This window comes from Lepisosteus platostomus, chromosome 21 (genome assembly GCF_059453375.1).
Source record: "Lepisosteus platostomus isolate fLepPlt1 chromosome 21, fLepPlt1.hap1, whole genome shotgun sequence".
Taxonomy (NCBI): Eukaryota; Metazoa; Chordata; class Actinopteri; order Semionotiformes; family Lepisosteidae; genus Lepisosteus; species Lepisosteus platostomus.
The window spans coordinates 4,750,111-4,769,938 of record NC_142631.1 but is presented as its reverse complement, the minus strand read 5'-3'; the positions used below and the strand labels follow the sequence as shown (position 1 = coordinate 4,769,938).

At 38.0% G+C, this 19,828-nt stretch overlaps 1 protein-coding gene across 4 annotated transcripts in view; it reads left to right on the top strand.

The window, feature by feature from the left end:
* Positions 1–19,828, top strand: part of LOC148643942 (uncharacterized) — a 157,480-nt gene that overhangs the window by 16,952 nt on the left and 120,700 nt on the right. For all 4 annotated transcript variants that reach the window (XM_088615534.1, XM_088615531.1, XM_088615532.1 and 1 more), the window contains exons 3-4: positions 1,516–2,870; positions 10,775–10,828. In XM_088615534.1, coding sequence (XP_088471660.1) covers positions 1,516–2,870; positions 10,775–10,828 — 1,409 coding nt within the window. The remainder of the gene's footprint in view (positions 1–1,515; positions 2,871–10,774; positions 10,829–19,828) is intronic.

Genomic DNA, 19,828 nt, shown 5'->3' with positions numbered 1-19,828 from the left:
TTTTCCAGGGTTGTAGTCCCATTTTGCACCATCTATAGGGTGGATGGAGTTTACACAGTGTGTGCTTGTAGGAATCCCTTCACAAGGCTGGCGTGAGTTTTACCATAGTGCATCTTGAAACTCTTAATATAATACAGCCTAATAACAAGAATGTAGAAATGGAGCTTTCTTAGTTTTACACTTCCTATGTCCATTAGGATGAATTTCCAGTGTCGTAAAGAAAAAGAAACTAATGATCATTTTTACTTCCCCCCCCCCCTTTGCAAAAACATGGAGGTTATGTTAAATGGTGTCTCTAATCTGGTACACTTGCCATGACTTTCTATAAGATAAAGCATTTATGGGGAATGAAATAATGTTATAATTTATTATGTTTCCATAATGTGAAATGGTATTTGAATACATTACTAAAATTCATATGGTATGTATTTGTCAGGTGTGTGTGTACGTATATATAAAGTAGATGTTGATATGTGTTTTATAGATGTAACTATACTTACATTTTTCTTACCTCCTAGACCTCCAGATAATTTTTAAAAATATATGTACAATAAGCATGTGATTTTTTTAGTTAAAACAATCTTGTTAATTCTGCTAAAAGAACTATATGCTAGACTGGTATTTGAGCCCCTTTTTATTTCTAGAGACCACTCTCAATTTAAAATAGAGCAGGTCAGTGACACAACCCATTTACAGACTTTCTCCTTTGATGTTTCTCGTTTGCTACTGTACATTTTGATAATGTTTCCAACACGGCTGAATAATACAGCTTTCCTAGAAAGCTGATTATTAAGATACCAGAGCCTGTGTCTGGAATTGAGCCCTGGAGTGAACACATTAAATTGAACACCATTTAGCTAAGACTTTTGAATTTCAGATTGCTTCCTGCTGCAGGTTTGTCTTGTTTGAAGTCATTTGAACGCAAGGGCATAAATAAGGGCCATTTTGGTATATACTGCTTGTTGGAAGTCTTTTAGGCTTCATGTTACAGATGTTCTGCCTATATCTTGCAGGGCATTACCTATAAAATTTCTCATTGAGCATGTTTCAAATGTTGTTAGCATGACATCCCAGGTTCAGACCTGGGATTTGAGAGAGCAAGGAATCCATCATCTTCCTGTGCAAAACTGAGTCCTGTCTGGCCAGTTGCCCCTGGGCTTTCAGCTCTGCTAAGATACTGTACCTACCTCCATGTGGATAGAAACAGGTGACCTGGCAGCTTACTCTTGAGCAAGAAATGTGTTGTGCTCATCTTTTATTTCATTTTAATTTTCATTGATGTCACCTGGAAATTCATCTGAAGAACAGCGATGGCAGATCTGAGCAGAAGAAACACAAACAGAACAAGGAAGACCTACAGTATCATCACCTGCTGTATTAAGAGCTAAATCAGATACAAAAGTTCCTTTCTAAATGTCTTGCTGGGGAGAGCTCGTGTGATGGGGGGGGGGGGGAGTTTTTTGGGGAGTTGTTTTCTAAATTCTCTTTCTTCTTTTTTGTGTTGTTGTTGTGTAGATGTGGACATTCTCCAAAGGCTGGGCCTTACGGGAAAGAAGTCGCAGTCACCTTCTCCGGCATCCCGTCCCGTTCCTCAGGGGTTCATACCTTTCAAATCGGGCGTCATTTTCACCCAGCGGGCACGGATCGAGGCGCCACTTAGCACAGTCATTCCAGCCGCTTTTGGCACGAACTTTGCTTTGATACTGAGCCTCTGCTCCCATCGCGTTAATAATGCTTTTTTATTTACTGTTAAGTCTAAGAAGAAGAAACTGCAGCTGGGGGTGCAGTTTATACCTGGTAAGATTATAGTATATGTAGGGCATAAGAAATCTGTATATTTTGATTATGATGTTCACGATGGCCAGTGGCACAACCTGGCCATTGACATCAGAGGCCAAAAGGTCACTTTATATACTTCTTGTGGGAAGCAACGTGTACATGCAGATTTGCATTTTAAAAAAGAAGAGACTCTAGATCCCGAGGGGTCTTTCCTCTTAGGCAAAATGAACCAAAATTCAGTTCAGTTTGAAGGTGCCATTTGTCAGTTTGATATTTATCCTTCTGCCAAGGCAGCTCATAATTATTGTAAGTACATTAAAAGACAGTGCAGGCAAGCTGACACCTACCGGCCAAACCTCCCTCCTCTAATTCCTCTGTTACCCAGAGATCCAAATATTACTGTTACTCCCAACACCCCGCTCTCATTGACTGAGATAACCAAAAGGGGTTTAAACATGGCTCTTCCTTTAGGTGGTTCTGGGACCAGTGTTAAGTATGTAGTCCAAAGCGGTAGGTTAACAACGCTGAATTCCACCTCCCTGCAGGGGGTTGTTGTCACTCCCCATGCGGCCACTGTTTCCACACTTTTGCAAGGCACTGCCCCACCCTTTACCACCAGGCTCGGACTACAACAGGCAAGGACCCAAACCGTCACTATGCCTCTCAGGACCAGCGGAGCTTTATCCAAGATGGCTACCAATAAACCTCCTAAGCCCAGTGCCCGGAGTGGGCAAACTAACCCCAGAAAGACCACCGCGGGACAGGACACCAAAAAGAAATCGAAAACGGGTGGGTTGGCAGCCACCACCACTTCCAAGCCAGTGAAAAAGAAACTGGAACTCCACAGCCCCACCGCCACGAAGCCAAGCACAGCGAAGCCTGCTACGGGGGTCCTTTCAAAGAAGGAGCAGCAGTCTCCGTCCAGAAAGACACCTGAGCCTAAAGGAGCAACTCCTCACTCCGTCAAACCCACTCCTTTCGTGCCCATCACTCCCGCTGCCACCGACGGCTTTCAAACCTTTGACTTGGATCCAACTCCCTTCTCTCTCCTGGTTGGGCCACCAGGATTAAAGGGGGAACCAGGGTTACCGGTGAGCTGAAGTCCATAAATTGCATCGCTTTACAGTTGGAACCGTGTGTTCATTATATATTCCATTAGATGCCAGAAATGTGATCGCCAGAGCTCGATACAATAAGTGCTGTGTCTTCAGAACACTTTCTTTTGCCATTTCAGCAAAATACCCCCAGATTTCACCTTTTTCCTCTTTACGTGATTGTATTCTGTTGTGCCAGCTTAATAGTATTCTATCAGGAAACGTCATGAAATTGCTTTAGACGATATAAACCATAAACAATAAAGCAGCATTATATCCATAGAGGACATTTGTGTCAACACAGGGTTAAAGATCTAGGGAATATAGATCCATGCTGCTGACAGAACAGGCCTTCCAATTAAAATGACCATTAAAATGACCATCCAAAAGACAATTTAGAAGTGAGTGTGAACAGGCTCCTGTATGCACCAAGATGTGCATCTTAAACTTCATCACGCGGAGATCGGCAAAAATTTATTGGCCCCTGTTTCACATGTGAAAGCCTTTAGGGTACTTTTGTTTTCCTTTTAGTCCTCAGTAGGTTAAACTCCTCCCCTGCGTTGAGAATCTATGGATTCTCATCGCAGAGGGCCTTAGGAAACAGTGGGAAGTCTGTTCTATCAAAGTCTGAAATATAAAGACTCCCCTCTGCAGCAGAGCTTCCTGACTGTGTGGTCTGCTGGAGGAGGGGCTGCTATTGCAGTGGTGACTCCTCAAGATCAGCAGGGAAAGACTGGACACAGGAAACAGTCCCTGTTTGTAAACAAAGGACCCTGGTGTTTACTTATTGATTATTCTTTGCTTTTGCAAGGAAGTGGTAGAATACTAGTTAATGTTTTAAATATTATATGGCATAAAGTTTAAATGTGATCATTTGTTTCTATGGACAATTTTGTCTTTTTATTGAAAGTTTTTTGGGGTGGTTAAGTTAACTTGAAGGCAGTCAACACTTCAGAATCTCATTTGTCTTACAGAAGCCAAATTGTTAGCATTTACATTGGAACACATGTGTTAATTCTTCTGCTACAGACCATCTTTACAGTGAACTGGGTGGAAATTAATCTCAGCCATCACCTCTTGGAATTTAGTAGTTCCTGTCTTGGTATTTTAGATTTCCACCTAAACTTTAACTGGATTTTTGGACTGGCTTGTTCTTTTGTGTTTTTTAGTGGAAAACAAACTCAGTCATTTCAAAGTGCAACAGATTTCTATGGAGTGAGCCTATGTTTAGTATACTAGAGCAAACCAACAGGATTTTTTTAAAGGTGTATAAACTATGACAGCATTTTAACATGCAAAGTTTGAAAGCTTCACTTACAACTTGAAAGTTTTGTAAGATTAAAGGCCATCATTTTGTGCAGGTAGGCTACTTCTGTGCCCATTTTCTCTTGAATTATGACCACTGAACAAAACTGAATGACCTGCATGACCTCATTAAAGGCTTCTGATACTTCAGCTGCCACACAAAATTTAAGGCACACTAAGATTCAGCTTCAAATTACTGGCTGCACAGAGAAATCCTTGCTAATGTGAAATTTCCTTTTAACATGACTGTCTGAAATACTCCAGCGCATGCCTTAACTTTGTAAGCTCTTGCACTCCTCTTGTGAGTGCTTGACGCCTGAGCGTCAAATTTTTCTCTGAGAGTGTGCGAGCCCGCAGAATAATGGGGTGCTTTCAAAGCAAGGTTAAAGATCAAGATGAATAAAGGAGGCGTAAACATTTAACCATTTAACCTCCCCCTGCTGAAACCGGCTAAAACCTTTCCTCTGCATACAGTACCTACAGTTTCCCATTTTAAAATAAACCTTTGAATGGCATTGAACTAGTGCATATAAGAGATTGGCTTAAGAGTGTACACACTGTACAGAAAGGAATTCATTGGTATAAAAATGGTAAGGCAGTTTAATAATAATAATAACATTACTTTATTAACCCTTTACAATTTCTTGCATTAGGAATTGTCTTTTCGCATACCCCAGCATGCTCTCCATGAGACACACAGATAGGGAGAGAGCCCAGGGTCAGAGCACAGGGTCTGCCATTGTATGGCACCCCTTGAGCAGTTGGGGTTAAGGGCCTTGCTCAGGAGCCCAATGGAATAGGATTCCTCTTCTAGCTGCGGGATTTGAACCGGCAACCTTCCAGCCACAGGCGCAGATCCTTAGCCACAGAGCCACCGCTCCGCCAATTCCTGAATAAAGTTTTCTCCTGATAGAAACACGTAATTTCTAAGCCAGATGTAGATGAAATGATAAGGACTGCGACACTGGATGATTGGAGCCTGACAACATATATCCATTGTCCTGCCTTGTGCATCATGCAACCTCATGTTAACAGAAATAGTTTATACAAACAAAATCTCAAGAACAGGCAACCTTGGCTTACATCATCCTTCTGAAAGACTTGCAGATAGAACAACATGCGTCAGATATGATAATGGGATGTTACCTGTCCTAATTGTGGAACTGGACTGTCTGGGACTTATTTTCTTTGTAATTAAAAACCCAGATTGCAGTTTGAACTGTATGTAAAAGGAAAACCATGACTTCTCTGTAGCTGCAGTAGAATAAACTACCAACATTTGTGCACTCAGTACACTAGATGCGTCATGGGTGTTGATAGTTGGAATTGTCTCTATCAATACTGAAAATATTTTTCAAATCCCAGTTTACAGTATGTGTTCAAAAACTTGAAGTTAAAATGGGTTACAACTGTACTTAATTGCAGCATTTTGACATTTTCTTTAAAGATATAACATCACATTGTAAATGTGCATTTTAGAAATTGTGTACTAATTTTCAAAAGTCACTCAGTAAAATGACTGTAGTTAATACTGAAAGCTTTATTGATTACTTTGGAATATCGGTGCTGTCCAAATATTATGCAATTCTGTTAGTTACTGTATGTTCTACACTTGATTATAACTTGAACTGATTTTGAACTCTGCTGAGGAAATGTTGTGAAGTATCTAACTCCCATCTTTGAAGGGTATTTGATTCATGTGTCCAGTATCTGTGTACAGTAGCTCATGGAAGGATAAGGTAATTGGTACAAGGTGAATTACAGGGACAGAAAGGGCAAGGAAATGTGAAACAGGAGCTGTGTACTTTGGATATAAAAAAGGATTACAAGTTCTTATGGGCATTACATAATCATTACTTAAATCAACCTCCTTGCATATATTAGCCTTGGGTTAAAAATGAATAACAACAATATTTTAGGTAAAACTCTTCAGCTGAGCTCTCTGAATGTTCCCTTTACATTGTACTGTACATTCTGTACCAAGCAAATACAGTAGTCAAGAAGAATTAAGTGATGCATTGCACTTTGAAGTTCAAGCTTTTTTGTACATTAATATTGAACTCCAGGTACTTGCTATACAGCCGGTTTCAGTTTAAGGTAACAGTCAAGCAAATGTATGATTTTCCCGAAAACATTAAGCAGTATTGGGTAATGTTGTTGAGGAAACCAGGAGTATCAGCATCTAAACCATTTTGTACAGAAAGAAATATTTTGGAAATGAAAATGCCTGTAGGAGATATGACTTTGAATCATGCCTATGGTCATTTGCCAATGTGATTTGCCTTTAAGTCGACTCAAGCCTGGTTTTCAACCTAAATGTAAATACCCATTGATTGACTGAGACCTACAGTAGAAGTAATGGCAGGACAGATATTTTCACATAAGTATGAAGTATAAGGGCTTTTTGTCCAATTTTCAGATCAAGGCCAGTGAAGGAGGATCTTAAAGGTTTATCAAGACTAGTTGTACAATCTGTGTTGTAGTGTTTTTAGTTTTAAGTTAGCAATGGGATCAATTGGGAATGGACTTTTTTGTGTTTTGTCACTGCTTCCTGCCTTCACAACTAGGGTCGACACCAGAAAACAAACAGATGCCTTTCAGTTGGATGCCTTGGATAAATATTTAAAAAAATAAGCACAAAGCCGATATCCCACAACAAAACAAGCAAGGCCTGGCTTCCTGTAGAGGTTATCCGCGTGATCCTGAATTGGTGCCATAGTTCTGAAACGTGCTGTCGCCTAGTGGAGGGATAGTTTGAGACGCTGCATGTTCTCCGCTGTTCTTCCAATGCTGTGGAGGATTATCAGCTGAGCTTGATCTGAACGTGCACGACAAAACACATAGACTTTTCACCTCCCTTTCAATAACATCACACCCACTTTAAAAGTCAGTTACATTCATTTAATTGCAATCACACAAAAGAGTCAATAAACATTGCTGTTTTCTCTCTCTAAAAGAAGAGCAGTAAATTATCTTTTTAGCGTCCTAATAAAATTCTGTTAATGGGGTCTGATGGGCTCATGGGTGTCAGTTGTTATAATGGTCTATTGTGCGAAACTCTTCAAGGAAGCCGACTTTGGTGCTACAGGTTGTTCACTAGTTTAACTAGTTTAACTACTTAAGATCGATGGGATTTCTAGTAACTTCGACTTGAGGGAATGGCGTATAAAAACATAATGACTGTTTTTAAAAGAAAAAAATAAGTCAGTTTTGATTTTTGACTTTGTCCTCTTTCTTTTCTGCTCAGTCCAGATAGGGTCTAAATTTAGGTAAGAGTCACGCATTTGGCAGCCTGTAGACTTGGAGTGTGTCCTGCGTTCTGAAACAGGGAAAGTCCTAGTTGTCACAGCATGGACAAAATTACCTAATATACACTGTGGTCTGGAGTCTAGCTCAAAAGCCAGGTGCAGCATTAGAAGTGCCTCATTAACAAAGGCCTTGCCAGATTTTCCACTGCCTAGCATTTTCCCTTCATTGCTAATGGGTTAAAGACCACTAAAAGTTGAGTGGAGACTATTTTGGCAGGCAGTGCCTCAGAGTACAGTAACTAATCCAACTTAGTGCAGCATGGATTCTTGTCCTGTAGGTAGAAAGGTAATCTACAGTATATTGTTGGCTCCAGTCTTTAATCTGTATATGCTAGTATTGTAAATCTGAAATATCTCCAAAGTAAATAAAGAAAATAAAATCTATTTTTTTAGTCACTTCTTTTAGACAAATGGTTCTCTCTTTAGTGTAAAAGGCCTATTTTTGTTTAGGGCTTTGCTGGCACTCCAGGTGTTGAGAGGACTGTTTCTAGTTCTTGTTTTGAAAGACACATGGCTATGTTATAAATACAGTACCAAAAGACAGGGGACAGCAAGTGAACACACAGTCAAGCACAAGTCTTATTACTGCTGATATGTACTGTACATTTTATGTACCATGTGTTTAAACTGGTATATAATAACAGCGGAATAATTTCATTTTTGTACAGTAAGCAATATACAGATTTACCTTAAAATTACAATGTGAATGATGTATTTTTTTCTTTCTACAGCTTAGGAAAAGCTTTTGTTCAGCTGTGTTAAATCCTTTCACAGCTTCTGTATGGTAGCTTTAAATGGTTTAATCTATTTTATAGAAAACAGCCTGCTTGGCATAAGTGGCCTTACGTTATCCTTAGGATTGCGTTTTTGTTGCTTTTGTTTTTTCATTAGTTTTAGGTAAGTCACAGGGATTTCAAAATAAATGCCCAAGAATGGTCGTTAAATAAACATTGGCTTAAGAGCTGGAAATTACCGAGGGTGTTTCAGAAGTAGGACACTTGTTCAGTTTGACCTCGGCGCACTCAGTTGACCTGTCTGAGTTTCCACCAACCCATCTGTGTAATTGGTTCAAAATGAGATGTTACCACAGAGCAACACATAAAGCTTGAATTGCTTAGACATTAAAGGCACTGAGGACTTCACTGGGATCAACACTAATCACACATTGACTCAGTCAGACAGTTTCTTATTGCTGAAACAAGACTTGAGAGCTCTTGCAAACCCATGTGTTCTTGAGACACCATGAACTCAATAGGAGATCTGGGAGTTGTAATACAAACCAGGGATAAGACTCTGTACAAAAGACATGTAACTGTACCAGCACAAAGCACTCCCCATGCCACTTACAGTAGCTAGTTGAACTGGACAAACTCAGATTTGTTAAAGGGACATTTAGCAAAAATGTGTTTTGAAAATGTTTTTGACAGCATCCTACAGTAGCTCTGTTCATATTTAATCAAAGGTTTTTTGGATTTTCAGTATTAAAGTCAAATCGCCCCATCTCCACATTGGCAACATTTGAAGTATTCTATTACTTTGATCGCTTTATAATTTTTATTAATAAAGATTGCAAAGTGGTTTGGGAAATTACTTTTCAAAATAAGTTTCTTGGTCCTTTTAAAGTCGTTTAATGTGCTTGTTTTCATAATTGGAACAACAAAATTGCTACATGCAAGTTTTAAGATTTAAGCTTCTTGTTTTACAGTCTCAGTAGAGTACATTCTGGAATATTCCAATATATTGAATAGAGAGTGCCTCTAGTTTCTCTTGTAGACCAAATCTATTTCAACTACTCCATTTCCACAAGAGTACTGTGCTGTGAAAACACAGCTGTTGGTTTTGCTCTTGTATGCGGCAGTTTAAAGGCAAAGAAGGTGGAAACTTGGTTATCCTAGCGAAAAAAAGGTGCCTCAGTTGATCTGGGCTATCCATTTAATTCTTGAAGGGAATTGCATTTAAAAGGATCTAGGATGAAAGTTTTTGAGATGGTTTGGCAGCGTGCTTCCATTTTTTTCATGCAGGTTAAAGAACAACTTTGTTGACACATTTTTTTGGAAATTTGCGAGTGTCTAGTTTCCAAAATGTATCCTCTTTTTGTAGATTTTGTATGACTAAATTGATTCTGTGAATTTGGAGAGTAGACTAATACATTTGATTACGTGTGGGGTATTTCACGTGGATTTTTTTTTTGCAATGTGCACTAAATTCCTTTTTTTTGTTTGTCTAAAAGAATCCACTCTTGTTGATGTCTGGTCAAGTATAATTGTGCATGGACCTGAGAGCATTCGTCTAATTGACTTTTATACAGTACATGATTTTAATGTCTAGGCATTAAGTTAAATATCTGTGAAAGGAGCTGTAAAGAAATGAATGTAAAATAATTTAAAATCATTTGATAGAACTGGTCATTATTAAAGACCATATCTAATTTTAATCTAAATACTCTGGGCATGTTGCAGAGAGAGAACAAATGGCCACACACAGTATAATGGATACCCTTGGTGTGGAACATTGTGCCTCCTGGTGGTAAAAAAATATCAAAAACATTTTTAATATTAAAGAATATTTGAAAATACAAATGTATTTATCACTACTAATACAATTGCAAAGTGGCTTTATAATTGCTTTGTTCAACTTTTTTTCTCTTTTTTTATGTTTCCGTTTCATTACGACATTTCCAAATTCAGTTGAACTTAATTTGATGTAAATGCAAAATAATCTGAAAATCATTCATGGTCCCTTAAGATATGCATCATACCTGGTTTACTTGATAAACTGGTACATGACAGAGGAATGGTGAGTCACGTGTATGAAGTCAGAACAGGCATGTCATTTTGAACGTATGCGTTTGCTACAGTTCTTCACTCTCTGTCTGTTTTGGAATACACCAACTAAGTCTTTCTCTGCTACTTTGGAAAAGTATGATTTATGATGCGTTTTAAAACATGAGGCATCATTATCAGATGGGTTGCAACATATAGTACAGTATGGGGAATAAAGTTTTTGTGGTTGCTGTCTGAGGCGGGAAAAAATTGATAGGAAAGGAAATCTAAATATCTAGAACCTAAAAAAAAGGGCATTTTGTCCATGGTGCAGTCAAGGCCTCTACCAAGATGAGTACGCATAAGGTTGAAATATTGCTGTCTTGTGATTGTGCTAGTGGGGTCTTTGCTTTCTTTACCCTCTCACTGCTGAACTGGTTCTCTGCAGGGTTAGGTGTGAATGTCATGCTGTGAAGCTGGTACACATTAGGTGTTATGCTTGCTAATGGCTTTTTGTTTCCTTTAGGGACCTCCAGGACCTCCGGGAAAACCAGGACTGCCTGGAAAGCGAGGAGCTAGGGTGAGTTTAAGTCTCACATGTACTGTAGCTTTTTCCCAGAAAGTGAGCCCTCAAGCAGTCCTACAGTATGTGGACAGAAGCCTTGCTCACACCACAGGATGAAAGACCGCAGCTCCAAGACTGTTATTTAAAAATGACTTTTAACGGCACTTTCATATACAGTAGCATGCTTTGTTGGCATAATCATCTAGTACACAAAAAAACATCCCTGAATCATGAAGCATTAGACGCCCTCGAGTGTCTTTTTCAGCTCAAAAAAAATAGAATTAGGAAAAACAAACATATCAAATTGTTGGAGAAACATGTGATCAGTATTAGAGCTTCTTGCCATATCTTTCTTTTAAAATGGAAAGGCCAATGCAATGTCAGTATTTGATAGCTTGCTGTATATATCTGAAGTGATCACTTACTTCCCCAGCTAATGTGCTCCAGCCTCCTTTATTTATAATCTGACTGGTATCAGTCTGTATCAGTAAATGACACAGCAATATTAGTTAAACCAAGATAAAGAGTAATGGATGATGTGGTTTCCTGAGGATTATAGTGATATAGTGAATCCCTTCCCTCCCCTCTGTCTACTCTTCCAACTCCCCTTATAGTCCTGATATTATCTAACTGTAGTGGCACTGATACTCTACGTGACCCTATTTTGATAATGAGACTAAATAATAGTTCAGAAAACAGGTCTAAGTTAATATCTCCAGTCATTCCGTCTCTGGCTGAACCTTGTTAGTATTACATGAACACAGAGCATCCTCAGAGCATCTCTTTTTAATAAGAGAACAAATAAGTTTATTAGTTTCCCACACTGATATGTTTCTCTGTGATAATGGTCTTTTGGTAAGCCATTCCTGAAGTTCTGTGATGGGCCAGTGACCCCTTAAAGTTTCCTAAAATTCAGCAAAGTCAATCTTCCAAAACATTTGGAATTTTGGATGAATTCCATAATTTGTGGAATATAAGCTTTAGAAGAAAATGTTTTGGATTTAGTGACTTTCTTTCAGGAGCTTTTCTGTATAATGTTTTATTGGCATTATGGTGGTGAGGCCTTATAAGTGTCAGTGTTATTTCTGATTGAAGACCTCTTTATATATTTTTTAAGGTCTCCATGTTCATATCTTTTAGTTTGTTAATTTGGCTAAACTACAACAAAGTAAATCTGTGGTTAATTTATGATCATAGGGAGGATACATATTTGATTTTACAAGTTCAGAGTTCATTTAAACTTGGGGACATACCATGAACATTGCTGCTTTTTCTCAATTCAGTATGGTATGGCTATAATAGCATATAAAACTTATAGGAAGCTCTTGTTTCTTTATTTTTCAATTCTCGCCATCGATTCCTATTTCTCCACCAATGAAGAAGTCATTGTAGAAAGCTGATTAAGGGCCACAGCATGTACCTGCAAATTTAGTGCAGATTGTCAAAGATGATGCTAATGTAGCTGATATTTTCCACATAAAAGGGATTGGATGCGTGGAATTAGATGGTAAGGTGTTTGTTCCATTTTATTTGATATAATTTGGCTAGATTCTTTAGAATAATGAGCCCCAGTAGTCTCTCTGTGAAATATGTTATATATTAAAAATCTTTGTCAAATAAGTTAAACAGAAGCATTAAAGGTTGGTTGGCTTTAACCAATAACTACAGAAGCCTGAATGTCTAATAGTTAAATGAGTGGCTTCAAAAGTCTTATGAAGCATGTCGGTGAGTCAGATGCTTGCTTTGGGGATCGACAAATCAAACAGTAGAGACTGACTGCTAGTCAGTTTATAGAACCCCAAAGACAGCAGCAGCATATCCACAAAATCATGTAACTTCCTTCAGAATAGATTGCACTCCCACAGGAAGATGTTCATTCCACAGAAACAAACCCCAGATAGCATAAAAAACATGAACAAAGTGAAAAAGGAAATTACTGGTCTTTCAACTTCCTCAGACACACAGGCGATCTGAACCAGTATCATTTAGGTCTGTACATACTGTAGGTGCTTAACAATGTTTAGATCACAACTGTCATAGAGGCACCTCTCGATGGATGTTTTAATGGACATCGTGCTAATTATGATTTAATGGGTTTCTAGAAAATTGTGAATGAACATGATTTTCTTTCTGTGTTGTATACGTGCTACTGTATATATACAGTAGACTGTAACCGCCACCCACCCAGACAGAAATACGGTATCAATAATAGCATCAAATAATCTTCTATGCTAAAGAAAAGATTAAATCAATGCTCTGACCCACCTGCCACAGAATTCCAAGTTTGTAATTTGATGTGTAATTGATGGTGGCTTTTTGTGTGCCAGAGGCTTCATGCCTGTAACAGAATGGGAACCCGCAGTCAAGGTCTGAGTTTGTAATCTGCGATTGGCATGAGGGTTAAAGTTTTGATTTACTGGGGGCCTAAGTGTCGTTATAGATTTTTCCTGAAAATGTTTGACTTCAAAGTGTTGTTCAGTTAGACTTACAGTACCACATTACATTGAGCACTACTGATGTATGTCAATCTAGTGCCAACAGTGTAGTCTTTGATTAGAACACAGCTGCTAATAGCTGCTACCTGAGTACTGTCATTATTGGCCATTACAGTTAAGTACTCCACTCTATTTTTTGTTGCAAGAACAAAGGAGGAGCTTTGATTCAATCTTGATTAGATGGGAGCAGGCAAAAGGAGTTAATGATGGCAGAGTAGCTTTTTTTTTTCAGGCAGGTCACATGAATAAAGATCTCTCTTAAAGATTTTACTCAGGCAAAGTTGGCATGAGGAGAAATTCATTAGTCTTGGGCAATGACTAGCACTCCAAAGAACAGGACCCTGTTTTCTGAACTTGTTAGTTATTGACTGATTGTTTGGTTGAAGGTCTCCTAAATTGTTGGCACTAGCATTGATAGCAGAATAGCTTTGCTTAGTGAGTTTTGTTGAATCTAATTTTTTTCGCACATAAAGTAGAAGTGAATTTTCATATTAAACCTGTTTGGTTTATTCACAATGTAACTGCTCTGTATAAAACTATCCTAAAAATGTTGGCCCTAAATTGTACATAACAGCTGTTTTACAAACCTCTATCTGAAAGATGGTTTTATAAAGTTGTGCTATAGTATTTGATTGTTTTGAAATATATAGCATATAAAGATGCATAAAGTAATTGCATTCTAAGATAATGCAGATTCCTTATCCAAGTAACATGTCAGGTTTAGTATTGCAGACATTTACTAGACTTTTGACATCTCAGAGGATCCTCATGTCCTCTCATGCTGTAGTATAGCAACCAAATGGAGGGCCAAGAAGGTGCGACCAGGCTTTGACAGCTGACTGTTAATGGCGATACATTTGTGCAGCTGTAGAAACCGTGAAGTTCAGCTCCTCTAGATATCCGTGGAATGATCCTCTCAAGAACCTTGGTCCACAAGGTGTCATGAAAACAACTTTTCTAATCCCCCAGTGGGTAGAATTTCAAAACCACTTTTTTTTTTCTGTTGGCACAAGACCTTAGACAACTTGCCTTCATGATGAAAAAAAAAAGGTGTAACAGGCTAGGGTGCCATCTGTCTACCTTATTCATCATTTTAATATTGGGACATGGAGGCAAAGCAGAATCTGCAACAGCCAGCCAAGAATGGCAGCTCGCTTCTCAGAGTGTGGACTGAACCAATGGAAAAGACTGCAGAGTATAGCCCAAGCTCCACATAGAGCATAAGTGTTAAATAGGCAAGTAGTAATAAAAGATCTGACATTTTCTATCCTGTTAACTAGGTCATGTTTTATTACTTTCCTGGAGAATCCTGATGCTATCACTTAAACCTAGTCTTGTAACACATCTCAGGATTGTGTATGAGGCTTTGTTGTATGAGTTTACAAGAACTTTTTAAAAAGGAAAGTTTTAAAAACAACAAAACCAAGAGAACAGTTTATAAGGCGCAAAGATTTAACGGACGTGTGAAGCTCATAAGCTTTTAGTACTGTAGACCTTGCTTGACTTTTTGTTCAGCCATTCCTGATGCAGGGTGCTGCCTGTTTTGTTTGTGTCTTAACCCCGAGGTGTCATCTAATTAGAAGGGTGGAGGGAATCCCTGTTTGATAGCAGGACCTGGCTGCAGGAGGGTGGAGTCAATTGCCTCCAAACATTTCAGGCAGGTGTGTTAAATTGAAATGACAGACTGAGTGTGTTAATTAGTGCAGTGTAAGGAAATAAACAGCCAGAAAAAAGCTAGTGCCAATAGGAGGCATCGAAATAACATGGATATAGACCTTTAAAAGAACCTTTAAAAGTAAGGCAGACATTCACAATTTCTGTCCTCAGGCCCAATGGGTTTCCTACATCTCCAAGTTAATACCATTTTGTACCCAGATGAGGTGTCAAACTCCTACAATTAAAGTTAAATTGGACCAGCTGTTGCACAATACCACAGCTTGAAATAATTTGCAATTTAAAACAATATGGAGAACAGGCTTGATATACAGTAGATAACATACAGAACTAACATACTCTAACAATATAGTGAACAGTTCCTTGGCGAGAAGGGTTGAAAGGCTGTGCTCTAGGGATTCCCCCCCACAATGTATGGTATATTTATTGTTTTGAATAAACTGCTCCTCATTCGTTAGAATTTTAAATTTCCTCGCTGTTGTAATACTCTTTTTTTATTCGCCTGCTTCCCAATAGCACAACATTTTGTGCAGCATTGGAAATTCATATATGTTTAAAACAATACTTTTTGTCAATTTTGATAACAAAGCAATTGCTGCGTTTACCTTAGTAAACCTAGTGGCCTACGTTTTTCCAGGAGCACAATAGCGACTATATAGGAAATCTAATTACATATGAATCTGTAAAGCAGCTGCCAATACACAAGCTGAATGTTTGCTCTTTAACAATTTCTAAATGCCTGGGGAAATAGTTTGAAAGGATGACATTGGTTTAGCCAAATTCTCTAGTCGGCGGGAGGTTAATATTGTATAACTCTCAATTACTGAACCTCCCTGCCATGAGACTCATGGGAAATGAACAGTAGCTGATACAGTCTTCTCCCTTGGACGTGAAGCCTGCTGCTAAAAGATGTGTGGCAGGGAGGAAATGCCCACTGTATCGATTACAGCAGAATAATGGCCTGGCAAGGCATAATAGCCACAAGCCGATGATGGAATCGCGGTTTTCAAAGGTACTCCCCATCGCACTGTTGATAGAAAAGGGGATGGAGTTTGTAGAAAGAAGCTGGCAAATCAATGTGCAAAGATGTAAACTACACCATGATGAGTGAATCAGATTGGCTTTTGCGAATAGCGGACTCCCACATCTTGCCTTTTGAACAAGTGAAAGCAGTGTCTGATTTTTCATGTGAAAAAATATACATCACCATAGGTACCACTTCCTTTCTCCCAAGAGAAGCTTTTTTTGTCTAGAATTTCTAAGCTCATATCTGTTTGATACAACAAAATGGCCATGATTTAAGAGTGGATGCTTGTGTGTTTTGTCATTCTTCCTGCGCACAAATGTCTGCATCCTTACACAGAATAACACTAGGAAAAATGTTAAGGTGTCCAACTTTTGGACCTTTTTGGAAAAGAATGATTGTTTTATATTTTCCATTACCCAATGTGCTTCAGCCACCCCTTTGTAGATTTTTCAACAGAAACAAAAATCTAGTGTCAGTTAAATTTCAGTCCAGGAACCATTTACAGACGGCAAACATTTTGATAAGAGCGCAGAATTTATGAGTCTGGGACAAAATGTGTGCAGCTGCTCTTGTCATTAGAACGTTTAGGCATGATGGATGATGTACTGTACCACTTTTTACATTTTTGTCTATTCATCTTGGATTAGAAGAAAAAGCTAATTTGACTGTTCAGCTCCATTTGTTACTTGGCACCACCATTGATGGTTTAAAGGAGGGAGCATTAACAGAGAATGACTGTTTTTTATGGTTTAATTTTATGTATATATGTATCTCTGACATTTCCAATATACTGTATTGAACAATCATAATGTAGTTTAACCTCAAATCTTTACTTATTAGTTGAAACGGAAGAGCTTGTTCAAGGAAGATGATTTGTGCAGATAGTTCTTGCCTGAATTTCAAACTTTGTACGATGAAAATCTTATTTTTTTTATTTTTCTATTTTAGAGAACAGATAATACCATTTTAAATGCAGATGACATTACACAACAATCCTTTTATAATACAAATTTGCCAATAGACTGTAAATCTCGAACATGACAATTTAGTCTATTCATATCCGTACGCTTAATATTTTACAATTATTTTACTTCTAACTAAACTATATACATTCATAATAAGGAAAATGCATACAAAATTAAAGCCCTACATTAAATCCTGTGTTCTTTAACTTTTGTAGTGCCGTGATGCGCAGTTTCACATAACAATACTGCAAGTCCTTTGTAAAATAGAAACTTCCATCTTGCATACTTAAAGAAAATTGGCAAAGATGTTATAAAATATTTTACATGTTAGGGCTCTAAAGTCTGCTCTATTGCAACAAATTATTATATTCAAGCTATCACTTGTCACTAGAAAATGTCATTCTTGGATAGAAACCAAGGAAAGAGGCTTTAACCAAAAATGTTAGCACTTGCCATGCAACTACTGTACAATATTAGAATTAGACCACATCTGGATAAGTACTGTACTGTATATACTGTTACAGTCTTCACATTGTGGAAACAATGCAGAAGTCAAGGAAAAACATAGGTTAAGGACATGAGTTATTATGGAGACCCACTTAAGGAACTCAAGTTCCTCAGTTTTAGAAAAAAATATTTCTATTTTGACATTTTGGTCTTTTCGAGGTTTAACAGTGACTAAGGTTGACCTTAGTAGGTTATTTCAGAGATTCTCATAATGCGGAAATACAAGTTTAATTTTTGCACTGGCCAGTGCATGGTAAAGATTAACAAACCATGAAATTCTGAGATCTTTTAAAACTTAGCTTGATGTTACGATGGAGCCACCTTGTAGGAGAATGGTGAGCATTAAAGAAATGGAATGTGTTTGTCATTGGGTACATCTTTAATTGTTTTGTTATGGCATCACATCTCCACATAATTTCTTTTCTCCCAGGAAAATTACAGGTGGAAAAATTTGTTAAGGTGCCCTTCTTTTTGAACAATTTGAGAATGTTACAGTGAAGGAAACAGCATTATATTTTCATATAACATCTGACCTGAACAGTTTCTGTTAAAACTGATAACGGTGTGTGCGTGTTTGCCCTGCGTCCAAAGTGTATCCTGCCTTACACCCGTTGCTTGCTGGGATAGGCTCTTGCTCCTTGACGACTCTTCATTAGATAAAGCGGTTAGAAAATGGATCTGACCCGAGTAAAAATTTGTTATTGGATGGGCTCAATTTGTATATAACGGGTGTTGTACTTGAGCTATTTTAGAAGCTAAACACAAACTCCACCCGACCAGGATGTTTCTGGTTTTGGCCTTTTGGCAGTGTTCTGTTGAGCTGTAGCCTTTAGTGGCTAGTGCTCTGGCCTTAAACCTTTGGCTTCTGGCTTGGTCACACTCTCTCTGGACTGGGGAAAAGATGTAGCTGAAGAGTCAGAAGCTCCAACCGCAAGCCTACCATTGTCTACTTTAATTTATTTCCGTGGGTGCTCTGTAGAGTTCAGGGTAGAAGTTAGGTGGGGGGGAGGGCTCATGAAGTGTTTTAGTTTTTTGCTAGGGGTTCCCCCCGACACCTTATCAAAACTGCCAAGGAAAAGACTCCTTGCTTCACCGATAACTTTCAAGTTCCCAAGATTGTAAGGTGAAAACATTACATTAAATTGAAACATAGTTTAAAGACTTAAACAGTGTTTCCTTCGAACTGCTGTTCTTTTCTTCCTTTTAATTTGTGTGCTGAAATTAAAGCAGTGCTGCGGTGTAGGTGTTAGGGCTCTGAGGGAATCAGTACAAATGAGATTTTAGTTCTTGAGTTCTTGGGAGACTATGGGGAAACAAATGACTGTTACGTCCAATGAGGAGACTAGATTAGTTCTATGCAGTATATACAATATGGATAACAGTAAACATGTTAAGTGGTTGGTTTTTTTTTTTAATTTCAACATGAATAACTTGCAAGTAGTTGGGGAAATAAAAAAAAATAACATGCTGAACAGAATGGTTCAACATTGTAAGGGCTGTATTATCAGAATTTAGCAAAGGCATCTTGAAACATCTTAGCAGTTTTTTTTGCTTATATAATCACAAAATAACATTAAAAACTGAAATTATGAAATTGCTGTGTTGATCTGTTGCACTACTACTTTATTGTAGATTTTTATGCACATTCACACAGATTTTACCTGTAAATTCAGCTAATACAGTACACTTCATTCTGTTACTTAAGAATATCTTAGTGTGTTAAATTTTACCTGCATTCCTTCATAAACTCAAGTTCCCACAAAGATTGAATTAGAGGATGCTAAACAGTTTTGGACATAGAAGTTGAGAAGCTACTATAGATTGTTTAGGAGCGCAAACAATTCAAGGCTGAGAGATGTGCTATTTGATTTCATATTAATGCTGACAATAGGGAAAGCACAGAGGTAGTGATTCATTGTGCCTTAAAATAGTCATTGATGCGCTGCCTAGTTTGTAAAATTTAAATCTGTTCCCCAGCTTTGTGGTTGGAATATTTTTTGTTCTTTGCAAAGATTTTCTGTTTACCACAAACAATTCATTAAAGTAAAATGAATGTTTAAAGTAAAATATATTTTCTTTTTTTTTTCGGCCTTAACCATTACCATGTGTTTAATATCCAATGAGCAAAACACTGAACAGAAGAATAAAAAAGGAAATCTGTATATGAACTTCTAGTAAGTGTTACCATATGCTCAATATCTAATATAAGCCATTGTGTTTTCATACATCACTGAGATTTATGTCTGAATTACTCATCCTACTGTAGCTTAACTGCCTCTGAGAATCAGTGGTACCTAGTGTACAGTATGTTCACATTTCATATGACTTTTTAAATCGTTTGCCCTAG